We start from the raw sequence: 25,784 nt of genomic DNA on the forward strand, positions 1-25,784 counted from the left end.
TAGGAAAAATTTTGTTGGATTTGTTTGCCGTCAAGTGTGTACCGGTGGGTTATGATGTCATAATATATGCCTAATTGTTTGACTTTTACAGCCGTCTTTACAGCTTACCTGTTCAGCCAGATCACTTTTAACATTCTTGGGCTGGAGTTGATCACACAAATCCAAAGTCAAAGACTTAACAGCGTTTGTAGGGTCGTTGCACAAGTACCCGGTGTCATCTGACGTGTCAGCGATCAACAGCTCTCTTATATGATCAATATCCAAATGCGCCAAAACATAACCTAAAAATTGCGCCGATCCTAATCGAACCCAATCGTGAGGGTACGCCAACAAGGTTTGAATGTGTACGGCCAAATTTTCAATTAGATTCGTATCCTTGAACAAGGATGGACAGTTTGCGGACAGTTTCAAAAGCAGCTGAAGTACTTGGAAGAGATGGTGATCTTTCGAACGTTGTTGTTCTTCTGTAAACGTTTCTTCTTTTTTATTTATCCTGACCAGTCTTCCGGGAGCATTATCGATACCAAACTGTCTTAATAATAATGGAGTGACACTTGGTAATCTTGTTTCAAAGCTGGATTTTTCTATGGTAACAAATATACCACAGATCTGTGCAGCAAGTCTCCTGTGGTTGACCTAAAAATTATTAATAGTTAAAGAAAAATCAAGTACATTATTCAAAGGTGCTTTAAAATTATCACTTTTGACATCTGTCATTTACTATATGACGACAGTAAAAATGTCAAGCATTTTTTTACATTTTAAGTCAAAACTTACATTTTTATCCTTGAGCCACGTGGTTACAATTTCAAACAATGGATCTCGATCTGATTTTAGCAGCTTTTTTAACATAGCAGATATACATTCGGCTATTCTCTTTCTACACTCAGGTTCTTCATCATTGATTAGCCTAGCTCCTAGAGTCACAAGTAAAGTCGCACTGTGTGTCTTAAGTACTTCCTAAAATAATACAAAAACGAAATAAAATAAACTGCAGAATATCAAAAATGTACTTAAGCTTACAATCGAGTGAACTTAAGACATCTATGTTCAACTTAGGTAGTAAATTTCTGTTAACTGTGGTTATAAAACTAGGAATACTTCGTTAGTTAGTATTAAATATTATAAATTAGAAAAAAAATATTTTGCAAATATATTCGAACATCTAATATAGTTCAAACCAAACCCTTCTTTCAATACGTCATAATTTATCGAATTCCATAACCAATCAATGATGTGAGTAAAGATAATTTGACGCAAAAGTATTTGATCGTGACAGTACGTTCACGATATCAACGAGTAAACTGACAATTGTAATTCTAGGTTAGTAATTTATGATATTGTATAGTGAAAATTTTATTTTATATTTATTTATTTGTTCATTAAAATAGTTTAAATATTAATATGCTGGCAAATATTCTATAAATATTTATATTTATATAAATATATATATAAATATACAGGGTGTCTGCGTAACTTGGAACCATATGGGAAACTTTTTTAATATCAATTTTACGAAAAAAAGTAATTCTTTATAAAGTGCTCTGCATAGTCAAAAACCTAAGATGCAATCATCAGATATCAAATTTTGTCAACTGTATACGAGGTATGTCAAAAAATATGAATTTCGCTCAAGTGCAAACTACCTTTATATTTCAAAATATCAAAAAATTTTATTATGAAAACTTCTTTGTAATTAAAAACCATATTCAAATATGCAATAACAGCCTTCTACTTGAAAAAAAAAATTCTGAAATTTTCCTAAATTACCGATTCCGAACATCATTTTTATTTATTAGACATGTAATAACTCTTTTATTAATAATTTTAGGAAAAAAGTTATTCTTCATAAAAATCTGTGCATGGTCCAAACCTCACGATGCAACCATCAGTTATCCAAGTTTGTTAATTTTATATGAGGTGTGCCAAATAATATGAATTTAGAAAGAATTTAGAAAGAATTATTTATTATTAATTTAGAAAGAATTATTTCTAAATTCATATTATTTGACACACCTCGTATAAAATTAACAAACTTGGATAACTGATGGTTGCATCTTGAGGTTTAGACCATGCACAGATTTTTATGAAGAATAACTTTTTTTCCTAAAATTATTAATAAAAGAGTTATTACATGTCTAATAAATAAAAATGATGTTCGGAATCGGTAATTTAGGAAAATTTCAGAAATTTTTTTTTTTTCAAGTAGAAGGCTGTTATGGCATATTTGAATATGGTTTTTAATTACAAATAACTTTCCATAATAAAATTTTTTGATATTTTGAAATATAAACGTAGCGAAATTCATATTTTTTGACATACCTCGTATACTGTTGACAAAATTTGATATCTGATAATTGCATCTTAGGTTTTAGACTATGCAGAACACTTTATAAAGAATGACTTTTTTTCGTAAAATTGATATTAAAAAAGTTTCCCATATGGTTCCAAGTTACGCAGACACCATGTATAAATATATAAATATATAAATATATAAATATATAAATATATAAATATATAAATATATAAATATATAAATATATAAATATATAAATATATAAATATATAAATATATAAATATATAAATATATAAATATATAAATATATAAATGAGCTTGAAAAATAACAAGAGCCCAGGAATAACAGAAATATCGGCCGAAATGATAAAATCAGGAGGGAACAGACTACAGAAAGAGATATATGACCTGATAAAAAGAATATGGAAAGTAGAAAAAATGCCAGAAGAGTGGACCATAGCAAGAATATGCCCTATACATAAAAAAGGTGATAGAATGTTATGCGAAAACTACAGAGGCATCGCACTATTAGAAATAGTTTACAAAATCTTGGCACAAAGTATAAGAAAAAGGCTAAGTCAATATTCGGAAAAAATACTGGGAGAATACCAGGCAGGTTTTAGAAACAACAGATCAACGACTGACCAAATATTTGCCTTAAAAGAAATACAGACTACCTGTTACGAACATAAAACAGTACTATATTCTTTGTTCATAGACTTTAAGCAGGCTTACGACACAGTAAACAGACAGCAGATATACGAACTGATGAAAGAATTGGGGATACCAAGTAAAATTGTCAGGATGGTAAAGATGACGATGGAAACACAACAAGCGTAATAGCTTGGAAAGGGTATACATCCAAAAAGTTTGAAACCAAGGAAGGATTACGACAAGGAGACCCACTATAAACAACGGCATTCAATCTAACATTGGAAGGAATAATCAGGAAAAGCAGAATAAACATGCAAGAAACGATATTTAAAAACGGCCACCAATGCATAGCATTTGCAGATGATCTGACGCTATTAGCAACAAGCAAAAAATAACTACAAAAGTTAATGAAAAACATAATAACAGAAGCCAAAAAATTCGGACTTAAAATAAATGAAGAGAAGACAAAGTATATGATAATGGGAGAGATCCAAAAAGAAAAAGAGAATAACATCATAGTACAAATAGATGGAGAAAAAACATACTCGTTCAAAAGAGCCAAAGAAATTATTTACCTGAGAGCCAAAATAGATGAAAATGGTCATGAAGAAGGGGAGATAAAGGCAAGAATAGCCAAAGGAAATCAAAAATATGGATCATTACGCACATTATTGAAATCCAAATACGTATCAAGAAAAACAAAAATAAGAATTTATAAGACTGTTATCAGACCTACAGTAACATACGCAGGCGAAACATGGGTGCTCAAAAAGTCAGAAACAGACCTTTTAGAAAGATGGGAGAGAAAAATGCAAAGAGCAATATATGGAGGTGTGAAAATAGAAGGTCAGTGGAGAAGAAGAACCAATAAAGAATTGGAAGAACTATATCAAGAGCCAACGATCACGACGACGATCAAAGCACAGAGAATACGATACTTGGGGCACATCGAGAGAATGGGAAGTAAACGAATGCCAAAAATGGTACTTTCACGAAGACCAATACAAAAGAGGAGGAAAGGCAGGCCAAGGAAAAGATGGAAGGGCAGTGTGTATGAAGACTTGAAGAAAAGTAACATTGAGAGATGGAAAGAACTAGCATTGGACAGAAGGAGATGGAGAGAGGTGGTGAAGGAGTGTATAAAAAGACTGAAGTGTAATTAAATAAAATTTATAAGTTTTATAAGTTATGTAAGTTATATTAAGTTATTTATTATATTATTTATGTAATCAAAAATGTAAACATTTTAGCCCTAGGCCTACAAGGCCTGTTGCGCTTAATAAATAATAAATAAATATATAAATATATATATATATATATATATACCCCACCATGTTTCACTCTTCCATTCATTGACATTTTTCATATGTTAGGTCGTCCGACCGACATAGCTCCACAGTATATGGAGGAGCGAAAGAAATCAATGTAAATCGATTTAATTTATCATATTTCACCTTTCTACAACTTTTTAGAGGGACGACTTATTATGGTTTTTTTAACATTTTGTATAATTTAGTTTGAGACATGACCGAGAGTTGCAGCGGCGCCACCGCTCTACGTATATTGACTGCAGTATACGAAATGTAGGTATTTTCGATGGTAGGTCTTCCGCTGAATATATGTTTATATTTTTACATAGCATAGGGATTCCGCAAATCGGGCAACACTGCATGCAATTAAATCTATTTTAGGAATATTCGACTGACTGTTGGTCTCTCGCGTCGTTTATCGCCTAATATCTTGAAGTATTAGCACCGTTTATTTATGACTACCTATAGTGGTTTCATAAATAAATGCGTGTATAATTTTTCAGTGTTTTTTTATTTTTGATGTTTTTTGTTTCTGTTTTTTTTTGGTTTTGTTATTTTTCCATTGTTTATTAAACTATGTTTATTTGTGTGTTCATTCTAGTTTTTCAGTGGATTTAGTAGTTATTTTTTATATTTGTTTTATTTTGTTTAATCTTACATTTGATTTAGATGTGTGTACATATAATTCTATAATATAGATCAAAACATACATTTCGCTATTCTTACTATTGTATTAATTAAAATTAATATAGTGAGTTTTAGTCCACGACAAACGCATGGGCATTTTAATTCCAATTATATTTATGTAATGTATTATCGTTTATTAGTAAATATACCTGTATTTTAATAATTAATACATACATACATAATCGATTGCCTCTTATACCCATAGGTTATATGCTGCTCTCTGCAAATTTCCGCCACTTCTTCCTATCTGCTGCTAAAACTTTTGCTTCTTTCCACGATGTTCCTCTTTTCTCCAGTATTTCGTTTACATTAGTGTTCCAGCTTTTGCTTGGTGTACCCCTCGTGCTTTTATCCACTGCTTTGGTCTCCCATGCCATTTTCACTTCTATGTAACCAGTCATTCTTATCATGTGTCCAGCCCATTTAACGTCTTTTCTTTAATTTTTTCGTTGAACGATTTTACCTGTAGTTCATGTCTTATATCTTCGTTTCTTCTTTTGTCTAATCTTCTTGCTCCCACCACTATTCTAAACTATCTCATTTTTGTAGCTTGTAATCTTTTTCTTTGTCTGTCGTTCAGTACCAAGTTTTCTGCCCCGTATATTTTAATTGTCTGTATAATTAATAATATTAAATATATCGTGTATATTTATCTATCAACGGTATTATTTATATTATTTTAAAGTGCGCATGCTCCACTTGTCGTGGACTAGTCCTTGACTGTCTCCGCGAACACACTTAATAGTACGGGATCCGAATAGCAGGTCGAAATGTACCCATCTGCTTGCCGGATGAAACATTTTTTTTTATTAAATTTCATACATAGACAAACACTACCAGCATGGGTTGCCTATCAAAATCGTGTCATAGCTATCCTTAAGGGGGGCCGTAGGGGTTGAAATCAACATTTTAAGCACATTTTTTTGAATTTTTTTTTGAAAGTATGAGAGAATAATTTTATTTTTAAATTAATTAAGCATATTAAGTATAATTCGAAAACTATTTAAAAAAAAAATTCAAGAGAAAATATTGAAAAATAAGCCAACGGTGGACATCAGAATTTATCATTGGATCATGGTAGACAAAAAATTCAAAAAGATTTTATTAGCTTATGACTTCTCGAGGTAACGCTGTCAAGTTTCTTTTAGTTTTAATGATCTTTGACTTTTTAGTATTACTCAGAAGACAAAACAATGAAATTTTTTACAGAAAAAAGGGTGAAAATCAACATATTCATTATTGTTAAACAAAATATAAGCATAAAACAAAGTGTATTACGATATCTCGACAGTGCTACGTAAAGGAATGTCTAACGAAAATATGTACAAAATTCCAGGTGAGTTGGTCAAGTGGTTTTTGAGTTACAATGTCTAAAGTCTTTGAAAATAGCAGTTTTGAGAAAAACGCTTTTAAAGTATTGTCAACTTTTATTTTCATTTTTTTGTCTGTCAAAACATATAGTGATGCAAACCGGAATGTTTTTGAATCGCGGGGTAATTTACAAAAGAAAATGAGAACAGCTGTTGACCGTTTCTCACTAAGCTCAAGCGCGCTGGCGCGAAGATACTGCAAACCGAGTCGAAGGTAGGAAGATAGTGTTGAATATCTTCGGCTCGCTTTGCAGCAGGTTCACGTTAGCACGCTTGAACGTAAGAACAACGGTCAGCAGCTGTTCTCATTTTCTTTTGTAAATTACTACGCGATTCAAAAAGATATTCCGGTGTACATCATTTGACGATTTGACAGACAAAAAAGAAATTGAAAATAAAAGTTGACAATACTTTAAACGCCTTTTCTTCAAAACTGCTTTTTTCAAAGGCTGTAGACATTGCAACTCAAGAACTACTTGACCGACCCACCTGGAATTGCGTATTCGCGGTGTGCAAGTACTTGGAAAGGGAAACGAGAAACGACCGTGCGCGAGTCGCGGAGAAATATTGCAACTATCTTAAATAATTCATATTGTCAATTGAAATTGTCAAATTGACGTCATTGACGTATTTCATACCTTCTGTCATTGAGGCAGAAAAATTATATATTGCTCCACAATATTGATATGATATGCAATTATTATATAAAGGTAAATTTAATTAATTGTATTTTGCTTGCAGTACTGCATTTTAATAACTGATTTTATTTACTACATACAAGTGTTTACGTTTGCTAAACATAACCTGCATCTTATTTTTTCTTCTTATTATTTTTTTGGACTATGGTCTTGACAATTATCCAGCAACCAGGACTAATATAATTGGCCAATATAATTAAAAGTGCGAATAAAAGTACAGAGCGTAGAAACAGAGGTCGCTTTGCCGAACTTGCACGGTCCCAATATATTTCTTTAGACATTCCTTGAGGTAACGCTGTCGACATATTGTTTGCTTTATGCTTATTATTTAACAATAATAAATATGTTGATTTTCGCCCTTTTTGTGCAAAAAACTACGCCCTCCCCCTTAGGGATTGCTATGACACGATTTTGATAGACAACTCATGCTGGTCGAGTTTGTCTATATATGAAATTTAATAAAAAAAATGTTTCATCCGGCAAGCAGATGGGTACATTTCTACCTCCTATTCGGATCTTAGACTATATGTCTGTATAACAAATTTAATCAAAAATGGCAAATAAATATTACATATTAACGTCAAATATTTTAAATGTGTATATGTTTAATGCCAAATTGTGGAGTCATGCACGGAGCGAGTAGTTAATTTAATGTATATTTTTTTTTTTCGGCGAGTACCTACTCAAATCTAAGCGTTCAAGCTTAAATAACGAGAAAACGGTGCATTTTATAACATACACTTACTTAACACTTGTCAAAGTACTTTGAAATACCTATTAACTGAGCTACAGAAGAAGTTGATAGCATCCAAATTTATGCTCCAAACATTTTTCCAAGCAAATGTTATTGTTTTTTTCATAACTCCGTTAATTTTTATTATATCAGGTTGATCCAAAAACCATTTGAAAGGCAATTTTAATAGCTATAAAATTTTATTAAATTTAAATACATTTTTTAAAAGGATTAAATAAAGGGCCCCGGTTACATGGTTTTCGCAGTAAAATTTAGGCTTCAAGTGTTTCTGTCTCGGTTATTTTGTATCCCCTTCAAAAATAAAAAAAAGACAAGTAAAATCTTTGCTAACAAAGAAACATAAATTTCGTTCTGTGTCAAAAAAAACTCTATAAACAGGTCAAAATTTATGATGTCATTACTTATGCCAAAAATAAAAAAGTCGCATAGGGATTACTAAATATTTTATTTTTTGTGGAAATGGCGTCTGTTTTATTTTTCAATTTTTCCTAAAAAATCGAAAGGTTCTTCTATTAAAAGTTTTTTCAAGTAAGGAATTTATTAGATGTTTAATAATTAATTTTATTCATTTTAAGTTCAATTCTCTCTTAAGGCTGGAAGATGAGTAGGTTTTCTTGAGAGGGGGTTGTAGCTCAATAATCAAAATGCGCGAATTTTAAGAGTTTAATCTTATACTTTATATGCTATACGAATTATATCTGCGGTACGATAAATATTTTAATCTTTCCCAACGTTTTTCTCTTTGTTGAATCAATTAAAGGGTTGTTTGGGAGGTTAAGACAACGATGACAAGACTACGATGATATCTGTTACATGACAAGAAAGCTAATAAAGGAATATAGGAAATGGAGACTAGAGATCAAAGAGACAAATATATGAATATCGATGGAACGCAGCAGGACTTGCTACTAGACGGAGGAGAAACAATTAGTAAATGTAACGATTATAAATACCTGGAGCTAAAACCACGAACACTGGACGGAGCCATTAAAAACGGAATATTCAGGGCAGGAAAGCAATTACGCTTTTAAGCTCAGTACTCTGGGACAAGAGATAAACAATCAAAACAAGAAATAGATCTATAATGCCGTAGTATAAAGCATTATAACGTACAGCTGCACAGTATGGCATATGAAGGAAAAATCAAAACAAATGTTAGAGGTCACCGAAATGGATTTCTGGAAGATCAAGAAGAGAACATGTCACCAATGAACGGATACGAGAAATAATGAAGGTCACACATACAATAAATGAGGAAATCAACTAAATATAACTAAGATGGTTTGGTCACGTACAAAGAATGGATGAGGATAGCATCCCAAAAGAAGTACAAAACTCTCATATATAGCTCGTAATTTATCGCAGTTGTTTTTTAATTTGTGCAAAGTGGGCCAGCCCAATAGGGGTATGACAAATACCTACCACAAGAATAAAGAGAACTTATGAATAAAAAACTGATGATGTTTTCTAATAGAATCTTGCGAGCTTCCAGGATCTGATTATAATACACATATTTATAAATAGAATAGATGCCTACATTCTTTATAAGTATGGATTTTTCTAGTTGAAGAATTAATGTTTTATCAATAACTTTAAGATTCCAAACTCGTTTTAGGGCAAATGCTGAAGTAAAACATAATTTACTAAAATATCTTTGTTATGTTGATTCAAATTTACGAAACCCGAGTTAAATAACAAAAGAATAAACAAAATTTACACCTTACAGACATTAATATTATTTTAGAAATCGACTTTTTCATTAACGAAAGTAGGTACATAACGCAATTAAACTAAAACAAAATATACCTATAACATTTTAAAAACAGAGATAATAATATATTTATAATAATTATTATCAGATTCACCACAAGTATTCATTTCATTTAAATGTTAAAAACCACAAAACAAAACCAAATTAAAGCAAAGGTATAACATCAAAAATAAAACTTAAACAAACGCATCACTATGAACAAACAGGTGATTTCATGACGTCACAGTTCCTTTAAAATTTTGCCATGGCGAGACAAACGTCTAAATCTGGCAACACAGGTTGGTTAATCTATTAAATGCATTTTGTAACAAAAATATACTCAGGAAGACCGAAACCTGTTAGAAATGGATAATGTAATTATACACGTGGAAGATTCAAACATTGCACAATGTAAGGAGGAGAGAAAAATAGTAGATTAAAAAAATAACAAAAAAAAATGATTTATATTTTTCCACACTGCATATCATAAAGGTGTTTCAAGCGATATACTCAAATCGAAAAGTACATATACTCACTCCTTCTGGAAGACGACTTATAGCTGCTTTCCGAAAGGAGGAGGAAAACATACTGGGGTGTATATATATATATATATATATATATATATATATATATATATATATATATATATATATATATATATATATAAATATATAAATATATAAATATATAAATATATAAATATATAAATATATAAATATATAAATATATAAATATATAAATATTCTGGCGACTATCGTATTTAACTAAAATGTCAGGCAATGATTCGCGACATTCTTAAAATCTTAAGTGACGTCCAAATTAATGACGCACTGAAAGTTATTTTGAACTTTGATACTTTATCTAATGTTTAATGAAAAAATTTAAAAACTCACCAAAGGAAAACTATTAATCAAAGTCATAATCATCTCAATCGCAGATTCTCTTCCAAATCTGAGCTCATATCCCAACTGGGAGATATAAAAACCCAAATGCTTCTCCAAAGTATTTCCCAACGGATAATCCATGAGATATTGATGAAAAACAGCTCTGGATTGAGCTCTAACGTGGTCCATTTCTGAGACTATACTTAGCTCTGCTACCTTTTGCATGACATCGCTTAATTCAGGAGCATCAATTTTCCTGGATAAAATGGCTTTTAACAAATTAAAGGCTGTGGCTTGTCTTTCGTAATCGTGTATGTCTTGTTCAACATACAAAAGCAGGATTTTAAGTTGGTTAGTGTCTATACTGTGGTATTTAACTTCTCTAACTAGGACAGCCATAGCCTAAAACAGTAAGATAAAATTTGCTGCGAATTTTTAATTTACTAAAATGCTTAGTTGACATTGTACCTTGCATTTATATTATAAATTGATACAGACAAGCAAGCAAATAGATAACCTGAGTCAGCCACAGCCGATAAACTGCTTAATCTGTTAGACTATTTACAAAATCTCATGAACCAGACTAAGCATTTAGTGACGTCTATCTACAAACAAAACGATGAAATTCGACATTACTGAAAACACTTTATGTCTGTACTGCGTTCTCAGTACAAGGTACAAGGCAGGGTCGAACTAGTTTTTTCGAAGTGGTTTTACAGGGAAAGTAATAAAGAAAAAGTTGTACATAACCACGGAAAGCAAATCTTTTATTTTATTATGAAACGGGAAACAGATTTCGGATATTGCCCAACTCCTTTATCTCTAATTAAAAGAGTTAAGTCAACAAAACTGGTGTATCAGAAAGTGATAAAAAGGTTAATTAAGTAAGATAAAAACAAACTAAGGCAAAATCAACTTCAAAATTTAGTTCACTCAAATAAAGCATTTATTTGAGCCAATTTATCAAGTCCAGCCTCAAGTCATCACTTAATGCATTTGAGGAAAACATTATAAGAAATGTCATTTACACATTTGCTAATATCGACCGAAGAAGACTAACCTTGAACGCTGTTTACGAATCTGTTACAAACATTGACATATTAAGCGTAGACTCGGCATACTCACCAAAAAAGCGTAACGCTGAAACAGCATGGAAACAGTCGATCGGTGGTATATCTATCTCTTTTAACCAAACGATCCCGCGCATGTGACTGACAAAGATGGCTAGACCACTCAATCCTATGTCGACGTCACACCCCGATGCATTGAGTGGCATATCCCTAGCCAAGTCTATCCCTAACATGTCTCTGGTTACAAAGAAAGGAATTACACTGGTAAATTATCTTGTTATAGAAAAGTTGTGAAGAAATTAGGATTTATATTTAAAAAGTGGAAGACAAATGATTTATTCATTAAAATTATAAATTCATAAGTTTAAGTCCAGCATTCTCTCTCAGTCTCAAACTGGAATAAAAACTGATGATTATCATGACGACATGATCATCAGAATTATGTGAAATGGGTGAAAGAAAAACTTCTTTCCAATTTACCTTATAATTCCGTTTTAGTCATAGCGTAATGTACAACGCGCTTATGTGACTATTGAAAAATATCATAGGTCAGCTTCGAAAAAGACTTGACATTTATTGACGTGGTTGACATTTAGTTATAGAAAGGAATATATTTTTCGAGGAAAGTGAAACAAAACCTGAGCTACAAAATATCATACTAAACTTACGTGCATAGAAATCGGCCCACTTAAAAATTTGGTCATTTTTGAAGTCTCGTATTTCCTAAACCTGTTGGCCGATTTAAGTGATTTTTTTAATATGTTATAGCCTTATTCTTTAACAATATCGCTGTAATAATATTATTGCTAAACAGGTAAGTGTTATTGTATACCGGGTGTAACAATGATAGTGTGTTTTTTCCTCAAAGTTCGTAACACCCCGTGGAATATTCTAGAGTATATAAAATATTGAAATTAAAACTCAACTGTAGTCTTAGGCTTTCTTAACATTTTGCTTTTTGATTCATTCGCTTATGTTGGATAATAAAAAAGTTAGGTATTTTAACAACTAGCAACGTTCTTCATCAATACAGGATGTTTCTAAATGAGTGAGACAAACTTTAAGGGGAAATGCTGCATGAAACAATGACCGTTTGAATTTTTTTACAAACTGACGATTTATTTACTGCTCTAAAACCGGTTGAGATATGCAAATGAAATTTGGTAGGTTTTGAGAAGTAGTTTTTGTGCATTTTTTTGGCATACAACTAAGAATTTTATATTTACCATTGGCGTGCATACAGGTCATATTACCCTGTCATATTAACCGTATGCACGCCAATGGTGAATATAAAATTCTTAATTGTATGTCAAAAATGCGCAATAACTACCTCTTAAAACCTACCAAATTTCATTTGCATATCTCAACCGGTTTTAGAGCAGTAAATAAATCGTCAGTTGGTAAGAAAAAATTCAACGTCCCGTATCTCGAAAACGAAGCATTTGCGGACATATGTTTATAAATGAAACGGTCATTATTTTTCATGCACAATTTCGCCCTAAAGTTTGTAGCACTTATTTACAAACACCCTGTATTGCACATATAATCGAAACACATATAATCGAACAGGTAATGGATTGCAGATACTTAGGTGTGGAAATATCTAGCGACAGGCATCTGTGGCAAGAATCAAAACAGCAGGCAATGAAAGCAGCGAGAATATCTGGTTTCCTGAGGGATATAATCTGGCGGAATAAATATATGAGCACCGAAAGCAAAGTCCGCATTTATAAGACATGTGTTAGACCCGTACTGACATACGCAGCTGAGACAAGGGCCGAGACAACAAAGACCAAACAGATAATGAGAACAACAGAGATGAAAACCCTAAGATCCATAAGAGGTATCACACTCAGAGATAGAGTACGAAACGAAGACACATTGAGAGAGCTAGGCGTTCAGGACGTAGTGAGATGGACAAGAGCGCGACGACGCATGTGGAGGGACCACGTAGATCGGATGGACCCTGAACGTATGGCGCATTGGGCGAAAACACAGAAGCCCAACACCAAGCGACCCCTAGGAAGACCCAAAAAACGATGGTACGAGAGTTGGAGCTCCGGATCGCAGCAAAGACTGTAACAGAAGAAACAGGACATAGTCCTATTACAAGAAGAAGAAGAAGAAGAAGACCCTGTATTGATGAAGAACGTTGCTAGTAGTTGTTAAAATACCTAACTTTTTTATTATCCAACGTAAGCGAATGAATCAAAAAGCAAAATGTTAAGAAAGTCTAAGGCTACAGTTAAGTTTTAATTTCACAATAACACCTACTTGTTTAGTAATAATATTATTACATCGATATTGTTAAAGAATAAGGCTATAACATACTAAAAAAATCACTTAAATTGGCCAACAGGTTTAGAAAATACGAGACATCAAAAATGACCAAATTTTTAAGTGGGCCGATTTCTATGCAAGTAAGTTTATGTGGTAAACCTAAAACCGCTGTATATGCTGTAGATTAATTATTTAGCAGAGTACGATCACTCGGTTACGTTTACTACGATATCATCCGGAACAACCCGAATGAAAAGATATGGGCCATTTTAAAAATGAAGTGGCAGCAAAAAAACCACTTGTGAATTAGCAAATGATTAAGATATAGCAAACAGGCTAAATTAAATCACACTCGAGATATGGTCAAATATTTGAGGGTATGTTGAAAAAAAAACTAAAATAAGAGTATTTCAGCCGAGAATTTATTATGGATGAAGCCTGGACAAAATCCTATTCTTTTGCTACCATACATTAATTTGATATTTATTTTCCCTATATTATATTTAAGACGTATTTATAATCAAAAGTGCAATGTAAATTCTTAACCTAATTTTAAATATTTGGCATAAAGATTATTATAAAAAGTACCTAATGTTTTTCTCCGTATGAAAAATTACATACTTCTTTCAAGTAGTGTAAATAGTTGGTTACTTACATTAAAAATAACGTGTCTTAATAGGTTTTGTCAAAAATTATTTAACATATAATCGTACTTAATTACTAACTAGTTTAATTAAATTAATCCATCCACATCCTATATAATGCAATACAGAATTCATGTAGATCCGACTCTGCCGCACAATTCTATGAAATTAACAATAATATTAACAATAATTATTAGTCAATGTTTTTAGGATTCATATTTTTTTCGGGCATGCGTATTTCCAAGGTTTATGAGGTTTTGCACCAACTCTAACCGTAAGATTAATTATCTATTTAATGAAGAATCTATTCAGTGAATTTCTTTTTGTTAAGTCTGCAGATAAGGTTACATATTTTGAACTTACCTTAAAAGCAGCCACAACCAAATCAAAATTATCTCCTTTACTAAGTCCGGCAGAAGCATATTTATGTAAAATGGCAAAGATCTCCTTCACGATAGGCTTGATATGGAGCTTCAACGAGGGTAAATCATATTTCATCACCCACACCAAAGACTGCAATGTTAGACTGCTCAACTGTAAAAGGGTATTAAAAATGTATACATTTCAAATATTTCTAGTCTATATATAAATTCAGCTTCTTGCTGTTTTCTTAAATCGCTAAATAAACAGGTTAAGGGTAAAAGAATCTAGAAATGGGACAATGACACATTTCATGAATAAATGTATACACAAAAAACAGTTTCAAATGCCATAAAAGATATAATTGAACTCACCTTGATATGTTTAGACTTCAAACAATTCTTAAAAACATTTATAAATGGATCAATAAACATCTTGTAACTTTCGTCGCGAACTTTTTCTCTTTTCAGCATTACATAGCATAATCTCAATCCAAACTCGACCAGAATATGAGCGTTGGTTTTAATGGAGGTTTTAACATTTTGTAACCTATACAAATCCCTGTTTCCAGCTACTTTTGGTATTATAAAGCAGTCTTCTCTCTCCCTCCTCATTTTCTCGACATCTTTCTCTGTTTTCTTTGTCGGTTCTTTAGGTAACAATTGTGGGATACTTTTAGACGACGTACCGTAAGCAAACTTCAATAGGGATTCTGTAGGTACAAAAGTGTTGTCAACCAAACCTAACGAAATATATCTTAGAGCTTCCTGAGCTTTGTGTGCTGTTTTGAAAGAATGCGACTTTTCCAGAACTTTCTTAACTGGTAGGATCAGATCAAGAAGGCACGATTCGGTGATGAACTGGGCTAAAATCTGCAAAGTGTCGTACGATTTTGAGCGACGAGCTTCTGCTACTTTCACAGCTATCTTGGCCACTTCCTTTTCTTCGGATAACGTACCAAAAATGTCAGTAGAACAAAACTGAAAATAGTAAAAATACATATTTGAAATGACATAAGGAATACTGAACGAAATGCAAAATATGATCAAATTTATTAAAGCCACTAAGTCAAATTACTGGAATATATACTTGTAAAGTTTTTCCTTTAGCCCTCCTTTGTGCTTGTCCGACGAGAAGATTGATGTGGTTTGATGTGTGTGCGCGTCAAGTGACGCTAGAGGGCACTTAGACCAAATACATTAGACGATAATACATCCAACTCCCACAGAAAACTGGAAGCACGTTACCACTAGCGCCTCTGCCGACTGAGTTGAACTACGTTTTCTCAACGTAAACATACAAATCTAATCTTGTTAATTTTTGGATAATTAATTAGCTAATCTTGGTAAATTGTGTTTGTATTTTTACAAAAATGTCTTATAAAATAGGTTCGGTAAAATGGATTCTCAGCAAATACCTAGGATGGTAACAAAATGAAGTAAAAATTGTATTACTTTGCCTCCATTCAACCGTGAGAGGGTGTTTAGCTGCAATTTCTTTTTACAAGAAGGCTAACCCCAGACTGTATAGGAAATTTGTTTTCTATTATTAGGGCTAAGGATACACCTGATAGTGTGAAATTTAGGTTAACTTATAAAGGGAGCTTCAGATAAAATAATGATACATTTAAAAGGTATTTTCAAAATTATATACAAGGGAGTGTTGAAAATGTTAAACATAATTTAAAATTAAAATGTTACTTACAAGAAACTCTCCAAAATGTATGTAGGTACCTACAAATTGTCACAAAACTTTTATAGATAAATATTTTGATCTTTTAATAAAAGCGTATGTAAATAAAATTAACGATAGTAAAAAGGAAAAATTATGTAAATTAAAAAGTAAGAATATATGTATTACAGAAAATATCTTACAACTAAATTTGTATTTTGATTTAATTCTATAAAAATACCTTTCTTTTACATGCATTGTTTCTGGTTACAACCCATACCACTAGATGGCGCTATTTTGTTTGCTTCCATAATATTAATATGAAATGTCCAGAGTTGTATGTATTATCGTCTAATGTATTTGCTTAAACTTATAAGCAATTGCTACTATTTTGCCATGGGTACTTATTATTTTATGTCATTAATCATTTTTGTTATTTTGTCATTGTAACAACGAATTTCTTTTTACTGGTTTGTTATTTGCATTTTCCAATATATGTTCAGTTAACATACATATATAAATCAGTATATAAAGGCATTGTTTATATAGGGAGATAGTTGGTCATCCCAATAGGAAAATTTGTGTGATTCAAATTGAGACAGTCACCAGATGTCCCCACAATTTCTGTCAGGTTCGCAACGTTAAAATGCATAGACACCAAGTTGGATACGATCCTATTCATAACACCCCAACTCGCATACATATTAAGAAAAATAAATATATGGAAGACTATATTTAGAAATTGAATTAATGATGTCATGCTACTATACATTATATATAATAGCATGACATCATTAATTCAATTTCTAAATATATCCTTCCATACATATTTATTTTTCTTAATATGTATGCGAGTTGGGGCGTTATGAATAGGATCGTATCCAACTTGGTATCTATGTATTTTGACGTTTAGACCCTGACAGAAATTGTGGGGGCATCTGGTGACTGTCTCAATTTGAAACAAAAATTTTCCTATTGGGCTGACCAACTATCTCCCTATATAAACAATGATAAAGGTATTTCAACCATTGGAAACACGAAGAAGAGACAAATTCACAAGGAAAAAGGTTTTCCTGTAGCTGGATGTATAACATACATCACAAAAAGTAAGTAAAATCCTGTTTAAAAGGTATATTTATTTATTAAAATTCCCTAAAAAGGGCTACATCACAAAAGCAGATTTAGTTTTCGATCTGATTACAGATCATCCGTGCTGACAAGATACTGACATGCTAAGCCACCAAAATTGAAAATATTTGGGTAAAAACCCTTTAAATTTAAACAGTCATGGAAACATTGACTATAATGATTATAATAAACATGTATTAGATATCACATGAATTAGGCCCCGGGTACCATCTGACCATCACTTGAGTTGGATTCGTTCCTCACATGTTGAACGGCCGTTGGCAACTAATTATTATAGTAACGGAAATCTTGAAAGATGTCAAGAATAAACTGACAGTGCATCTGACAGTACCTATTGGTTATATAGCCAACAGTATAAGACTTGTTGAAATTAAAACAACAGTAACAAACATCACTCTACTGTGATTACAAATTAATTAAAGTAAAATTAACCTCGTTGTTAAAGGTGTGAACATAAAGACGATATAATTAAGTTGCAGAAAGATGATGTTTATCTACGATGAGGGTAGTCAAGCAACAATACTTATAGGATCAATCAAGAAAATTAATAATAAATCCTTTTTTGTTTGGCCACACCTAGGATTGGGAACGTATTTTTTGTCGATGTAAATTTCTTAGCTATTGAATTTCTTTAAATAGTTTATCGATGTTGAAATTTATATAAAATGCAAGAAGAAAACACAGTAAGGGTGATGGAAGTGTACAGTTATCACAGTTAATCCAAAGAATAGATATCATTAAACAGAAACTCAGACTTAGGCGACTGTTACGTTTAAATTTTGTACAAGAGCACAAATCTAATTTGTCATAAATATAAATTAAATGTTTACTGTACTGGCCTATCATTGTTTTTTTGTGAATTGGTCGTGAAGGCATAATTTTACCAGTCTTGCCAAATCAATTTCTAGTGATATAAAATATTAATTATAAATCATTATTTATGTGTATTTGGGTACTACTTGTAGTCAACACATATTGTCTTATATGACTTATCAATTGCGTATTCAAATGAGCCGCTAATATATTAGGGCCTAATAGGTTTAAGTATTGGCGACACTGTTGTGGAAGCTGAAGGATTTCCTTCCGTAAACGAGTACCATGTGGCAGTGAGACATTGTGCTAAGCAAATTTTGAAAGAGGCGTGGTGGCATATATTTTGGATGAATCCAATCTCGTACTGAGGGATTTTATTGCGCACCCCTCTATAAGGGCTACCTATTGTGTTGAGTGTTCCCAGGTCAGCCTATCCGAAAGGGATAAGTTTATTTGTCGTCTCCTGCCGGTCTTATGTCCCATTGAGACTCCTGGAATATATGGGAATTTGGGAGTTTTTGAAGACATCGTGAATTATTTAAAAACCCCAGTTCAATCATAGCTGTATTTTTCTGGGTTTTTTGTTTCCGGGTATGAAGAATTGGTTTTTTCTGATATTTCCTACTGAACATGTTTCCTGGATTTTAATTGCGAGTAGTTTCGCATATTACATCTTCTTGCTGGTTTGTTAGACTCCCGATCACGTTTGGAAATCCATACCGGCTTTCTGAAAAGAAGTAATAGAAGGCCATATCGACGGCGGGGGAAGAAATGCTCTTGCTATTAAATTCAGATAAGTTTAGTTGTATAGTCGGGCGGTAAGTTCTTGTATATACTTTTGTACTTATATATAGTATATTTAAACCTATAAATGACATCAAATATTTATATACGCGGGGCTTGCTATTGCGTACATCTACACATCTTCCTTAATTTTATTGTTACTGCTGAGAATAATATTTTATAATAACTAACAATTTGTTATCACAAGCCTGACTTATGTTTTACAGGTTGTTTAATTTATGTTTTTATTATGCTGAAATTATGTTATGTTATACAGGTTGTTTAATTTATATTTTTATTACGAGGAACTTATATGTTATTGATAAAATTGTAGTACAGTTTTTTTGGAAAAGAAGTGCATTTGTTCGGTTGGTATTTATTTAATATTTTGTTTTGTCAGGACTTAACGATTCCGTAATTATTTTCATTCATTTATTTGTTCTACTTATTAGAAGAGTCAATACATGTTTGGTTTACTTAAAGCTCGTTTTATTGTCTGTTCCGAAAATAAAACATTCCTAGCCGAAGGGTAGTCCATTGGAACGGACTGGCGCCCATTATTATATCAGATTTAGGTCTAAAGAACTCCGACCCACTCCGCTGCTTGACAGGTTTCAGCTAGCCAGACATACCCCTATGTCCCCCCTTCTACTTGCTAGCAGCTTGAAGGGTGGGGGTGCACGACTAATTCCTAAGAACCCAGACGGCTAAGAACCCCAAGGGTTTGACAGCAAACCTTCATAAGATGTGGCTAACGGTGGGGGGAGGAGAGGGTGGAATAGAAAATGTATATGAAATAGTTAATAAGAATGGAGCATGTACGGACCTTTGAAAGAAACAATAAGACGTATTGATTTGGTTTTAGTATGAATGAGGGTTGTGATGTAATGTGTCATGTTAATGGCAGATTGAATAGATGGGGTGAAGTTGGTCATATGGAGAATTAAGAGGATGGATTGAATGTAGATGAAAAAATATTGTTAATAGGAATGTATGCGGACGAAATGTCAATAATTTACATGTATGTCAATGGATAGACGATAGTGGTTTGATGAATAATAAAAAGAGGGCCACATTTCGATCTGGATCGAAGGACCATGAATAAAATAACTGGTACCTTGCGATAAAATGGACTGTACATTAGGGGGGTTCTCTTTATAGTGTTTCCAATACTATATTTATATAACCCTACATGGACCTTAAATTAAAAAAGAATGTGTGTGTACTTTGTACGCACGTAAGAAGATATTCTTCTATTATATAGGTAATTTAAACGAAGTAAATATACTTAATAGGTTATTTGTATTTTATTTAAAAATGAAACTAACTTTCTTATCTACCACTTTCAAAAAATTTTTATTAAAACAACCAAAAATAAAAAAAATATATGAATCGCCCAGGATTCGAACCCGCGTCCTTCCAATCTCGGAGCTAACGCCCTACCAACTACTCCAGCGAGGTCCTTGTAATTGACGTGTATGTTTCGGATATAATTACACAACACGGCGACAAATAGTGTAAAAATGTTATTCCTACATAATATTTTATTATTTTACTACAGAGAAACACAAATCCAAAAACACAAGGTTTATAATAAATAATACATTTACTAAAAACACTAATATATTCTTTGAATGCCCTATTTGCACGGTTACAGATACATACATACCTATCTTGAAAGATTAGCAATGAACTACATGATGTCTGTGTGCGCAGGCGCGCAGATTTATGTACAATTTTACCCTCAATCGAATCGCCGCTAAAGAAGAATATCTTCAAAAAGAGACTTAATTTGAAAAGGCTATTTTAATAATTTGATCATCTACTGTAGAACAACTGGACAGTTCAAAAAGGATAATATTATAATACTTACATCTAACACTGTCAACAATATTTGGTCTATATCCGACGGCTTGTAGTACTCTTTCAAACAACTAAGAACTCCATGAATGGTGAAAACTAAAACGTGAACTTGATATCCTCTTCCTAATAAAGGCGACATTTCGCCTATGAGCAGTGAAAGATATTTAGGTCCTAGGGTAATCATAATCTTCTGAAGGGTTTCTTTTGCGACCTTTCTTACGCTTTCGAGGTGCGATCTCAAAAATGTACACGCCTTCATAAACACCCTAGAAATAGATAGAAGTTGAATTAAGGTTGCATAATGCCAACAGAAAATAAGGTTTGTAATACATCATACGTTTTTTTTTTGGGTATAAAAATACGGTTTATTACCCTGGCAAATTCTGTTCCAAAATGCTTTCTGGTAACTTTTGCAACAACTTAACCAATGCTAAAGAAATCGGTACACGTAAAAGATCTTCTTCTTCTCTCTCAAATCCCAACTTCTTTCTATTTACTTTATGCGAACTTTCATGATGCGTCATTTCCGCAAGAGATTTGTGTAATTTTGGAATTAGCACCAACTAAAAATAAGTAAAAGATTAATTGCAAATTTTATATCACTACAATTTGAATTTAACAATTGTACATATATGTTTATGTACAATTCACGTATAATATATGTTTGATGTATTAAGTGGTGTTAATTATGTTAATTGTCTTATTAAAATGAATATGCACCTTTAGAGATCGAACAACAAGCAGGATCCCGTGCATGAAGATCCTGCATCGACGACATCTTCAGGCTCAACTAACTCATCGAAAAAAAAAAGTAGTCAGAGACAGAGAAAGACATCGACTATTCGTCGATCTAACTAAGACATATGATACTGTACCATTGTGTAAATTATGGCAAGTCCTGGAAATAAATAAATAAAAGCAGTGCAAAAATTCTATAACAACACCCAATCAAACACAAAAATCAACAACAGGTTATCCGATAGCTTCATGGTGAATAAGGGACTACGACAGGGATGCATCTTATCACCAATACTGTTTAAAATCTATATAAATGAGGACTTGAATAAATGGTGGAAATCATGTTCTGGCATGGCATACAGCTAAACGATGACTCAACACTATATACATTTTGCTGACGATCAGGTGGTGATTGCACAGGATAAAGATGATCTAATATTTATCACAAACCGGCTGTTTCGGGAGTACAAAAAATGGGGCCTATACGTCAATATAGAGAAAACCAAATATATGTATATAGGAGGAGAGAAAAGTGAGTTACAACTAGATAATGATATGGTTATTGAACCAAGCTCTGTATGTATACCTTGGAACGAGAATCCAAAAAAGTGGAAGGACAGAATTTGAAATCGTAGAAAGAAAGTAATAGGAGCTTTGAACTCACTACTTTGGTCAAAATCCATATCAAAAGAAAAAAACAGAGCTATACAGGACGTCCCGAAAAGATTGGTCATAAAATTATACCACAGATTCTATGGTCAAAAATAGGTTGATTGAACCTCAGTTACCTATGTACAGTTACGGTCACTGAATACAGTTTACACTTTAATTTTTATATTGTAATACTGTAAAATTGCAATGTCGTACGGATTTGATAAATGTCAAAGTCAAAAAATCTCAAAAAGTCAATGCTTGTCAAAAATTTCGTGAGTGTCGAAAAATAAAATAAGAAACTAAACCATATTAAGACCATAATCCATTTTATTCAAAAAAACTTCTTTCTATATTTTCTATTTTGATAAATTTTGTAAAATTTATTTTTATTAAAAATGAATAACCATTTTCAATTTCGTTGCAAAACGAAAATACAGCCGAACCATATTCCAGTCCAATCAGAGAGTGCTGCAAGCACCTCTACCGGTTTCGAAACTTATTAGTCTCTCATCAGGAGGCACATATGCTGCTCTCCCTGATCCAACCAAAACAAACCCCAGCGTGCAGTCCCGAATTGCAACGAACGAAATGGCATAGATGCCCTAGCGGCAACTGCTAGCAAAAGACTAAGTTTTCACTCTAATGGCATATAACATATCCCACCAGAATGAAAACAATGGGAACCTTCTCTGGTTACACCTCCGAGGCTTCTACAATTTGCAAGCCATACGGATGCTGAGACTAAGGAAGATGAGGGAATTCTACAATTTACAATTCACGTCACATCTGCTCAGCGCGGTAAAGTTCCAACGAGACTGGTTCCCTTCATACTCCACACAGAGTAAATGTAAATCAAAAATGAATAACCATTTTCAATTTCGTTGCAAAACGAAAATACAGCCGAACCATATTCCAGTCCAATCAGAGAGTGCTGCAAGCACCTCTACCGGTTTCGAAACTTATTAGTCTCTCATCAGGAGGCACATATGCTGCTCTCCCTGATCCAACCAAAACAAACCCCAGCGTGCAGTCCCGAATTGCAACGAACGAAATGGCATAGATGCCCTAGCGGCAACTGCTAGCAAAAGACTAAGTTTTCACTCTAATGGCATATAACATATCCCACCAGAATGAAAACAATGGGAACCTTCTCTGGTTACACCTCCGAGGCTTCTACAATTTGCAAGCCATACGGATGCTGAGACTAAGGAAGATGAGGGAATTCTACAATTTACAATTCACGTCACATCTGCTCAGCGCGGTAAAGTTCCAACGAGACTGGTTCCCTTCATACTCCACACAGAGTAAATGTAAATCAAAAATGAATAACCATTTTCAATTTCGTTGCAAAACGAAAATACAGCCGAACCATATTCCAGTCCAATCAGAGAGTGCTGCAAGCACCTCTACCGGTTTCGAAACTTATTAGTCTCTCATCAGGAGGCACATATGCTGCTCTCCCTGATCCAACCAAAACAAACCCCAGCGTGCAGTCCCGAATTGCAACGAACGAAATGGCATAGATGCCCTAGCGGCAACTGCTAGCAAAAGACTAAGTTTTCACTCTAATGGCATATAACATATCCCACCAGAATGAAAACAATGGGAACCTTCTCTGGTTACACCTCCGAGGCTTCTACAATTTGCAAGCCATACGGATGCTGAGACTAAGGAAGATGAGGGAATTCTACAATTTACAATTCACGTCACATCTGCTCAGCGCGGTAAAGTTCCAACGAGACTGGTTCCCTTCATACTCCACACAGAGTAAATGTAAATCAAAAATGAATAACCATTTTCAATTTCGTTGCAAAACGAAAATACAGCCGAACCATATTCCAGTCCAATCAGAGAGTGCTGCAAGCACCTCTACCGGTTTCGAAACTTATTAGTCTCTCATCAGGAGGCACATATGCTGCTCTCCCTGATCCAACCAAAACAAACCCCAGCGTGCAGTCCCGAATTGCAACGAACGAAATGGCATAGATGCCCTAGCGGCAACTGCTAGCAAAAGACTAAGTTTTCACTCTAATGGCATATAACATATCCCACCAGAATGAAAACAATGGGAACCTTCTCTGGTTACACCTCCGAGGCTTCTACAATTTGCAAGCCATACGGATGCTGAGACTAAGGAAGATGAGGGAATTCTACAATTTACAATTCACGTCACATCTGCTCAGCGCGGTAAAGTTCCAACGAGACTGGTTCCCTTCATACTCCACACAGAGTAAATGTAAATCAAAAATGAATAACCATTTTCAATTTCGTTGCAAAACGAAAATACAGCCGAACCATATTCCAGTCCAATCAGAGAGTGCTGCAAGCACCTCTACCGGTTTCGAAACTTATTAGTCTCTCATCAGGAGGCACATATGCTGCTCTCCCTGATCCAACCAAAACAAACCCCAGCGTGCAGTCCCGAATTGCAACGAACGAAATGGCATAGATGCCCTAGCGGCAACTGCTAGCAAAAGACTAAGTTTTCACTCTAATGGCATATAACATATCCCACCAGAATGAAAACAATGGGAACCTTCTCTGGTTACACCTCCGAGGCTTCTACAATTTGCAAGCCATACGGATGCTGAGACTAAGGAAGATGAGGGAATTCTACAATTTACAATTCACGTCACATCTGCTCAGCGCGGTAAAGTTCCAACGAGACTGGTTCCCTTCATACTCCACACAGAGTAAATGTAAATCAAAAATGAATAACCATTTTCAATTTCGTTGCAAAACGAAAATACAGCCGAACCATATTCCAGTCCAATCAGAGAGTGCTGCAAGCACCTCTACCGGTTTCGAAACTTATTAGTCTCTCATCAGGAGGCACATATGCTGCTCTCCCTGATCCAACCAAAACAAACCCCAGCGTGCAGTCCCGAATTGCAACGAACGAAATGGCATAGATGCCCTAGCGGCAACTGCTAGCAAAAGACTAAGTTTTCACTCTAATGGCATATAACATATCCCACCAGAATGAAAACAATGGGAACCTTCTCTGGTTACACCTCCGAGGCTTCTACAATTTGCAAGCCATACGGATGCTGAGACTAAGGAAGATGAGGGAATTCTACAATTTACAATTCACGTCACATCTGCTCAGCGCGGTAAAGTTCCAACGAGACTGGTTCCCTTCATACTCCACACAGAGTAAATGTAAATCAAAAATGAATAACCATTTTCAATTTCGTTGCAAAACGAAAATACAGCCGAACCATATTCCAGTCCAATCAGAGAGTGCTGCAAGCACCTCTACCGGTTTCGAAACTTATTAGTCTCTCATCAGGAGGCACATATGCTGCTCTCCCTGATCCAACCAAAACAAACCCCAGCGTGCAGTCCCGAATTG

General features: G+C 33.6%; 1 protein-coding gene across 1 annotated transcript in view; it reads right to left on the minus strand.

Moving 5' to 3' along the window:
* The window catches only part of LOC114330079 (small subunit processome component 20 homolog), a 107,008-nt gene that overhangs the window by 11,059 nt on the left and 70,165 nt on the right, over positions 1-25,784 (minus strand). Inside the window, exons 11-17 of the mRNA XM_050642607.1 lie at positions 21,410-21,600; positions 21,048-21,303; positions 15,133-15,738; positions 14,762-14,932; positions 10,414-10,806; positions 778-960; positions 109-636 (exon numbers count right to left, since the gene is read on the minus strand). Of these exons, the coding sequence (XP_050498564.1) occupies positions 109-636; positions 778-960; positions 10,414-10,806; positions 14,762-14,932; positions 15,133-15,738; positions 21,048-21,303; positions 21,410-21,600 (2,328 nt within the window). The remainder of the gene's footprint in view (positions 1-108; positions 637-777; positions 961-10,413; positions 10,807-14,761; positions 14,933-15,132; positions 15,739-21,047; positions 21,304-21,409; positions 21,601-25,784) is intronic.

This window comes from Diabrotica virgifera, chromosome 2 (assembly GCF_917563875.1).
Source record: "Diabrotica virgifera virgifera chromosome 2, PGI_DIABVI_V3a".
Classification (NCBI taxonomy): domain Eukaryota; kingdom Metazoa; phylum Arthropoda; class Insecta; order Coleoptera; family Chrysomelidae; genus Diabrotica; species Diabrotica virgifera.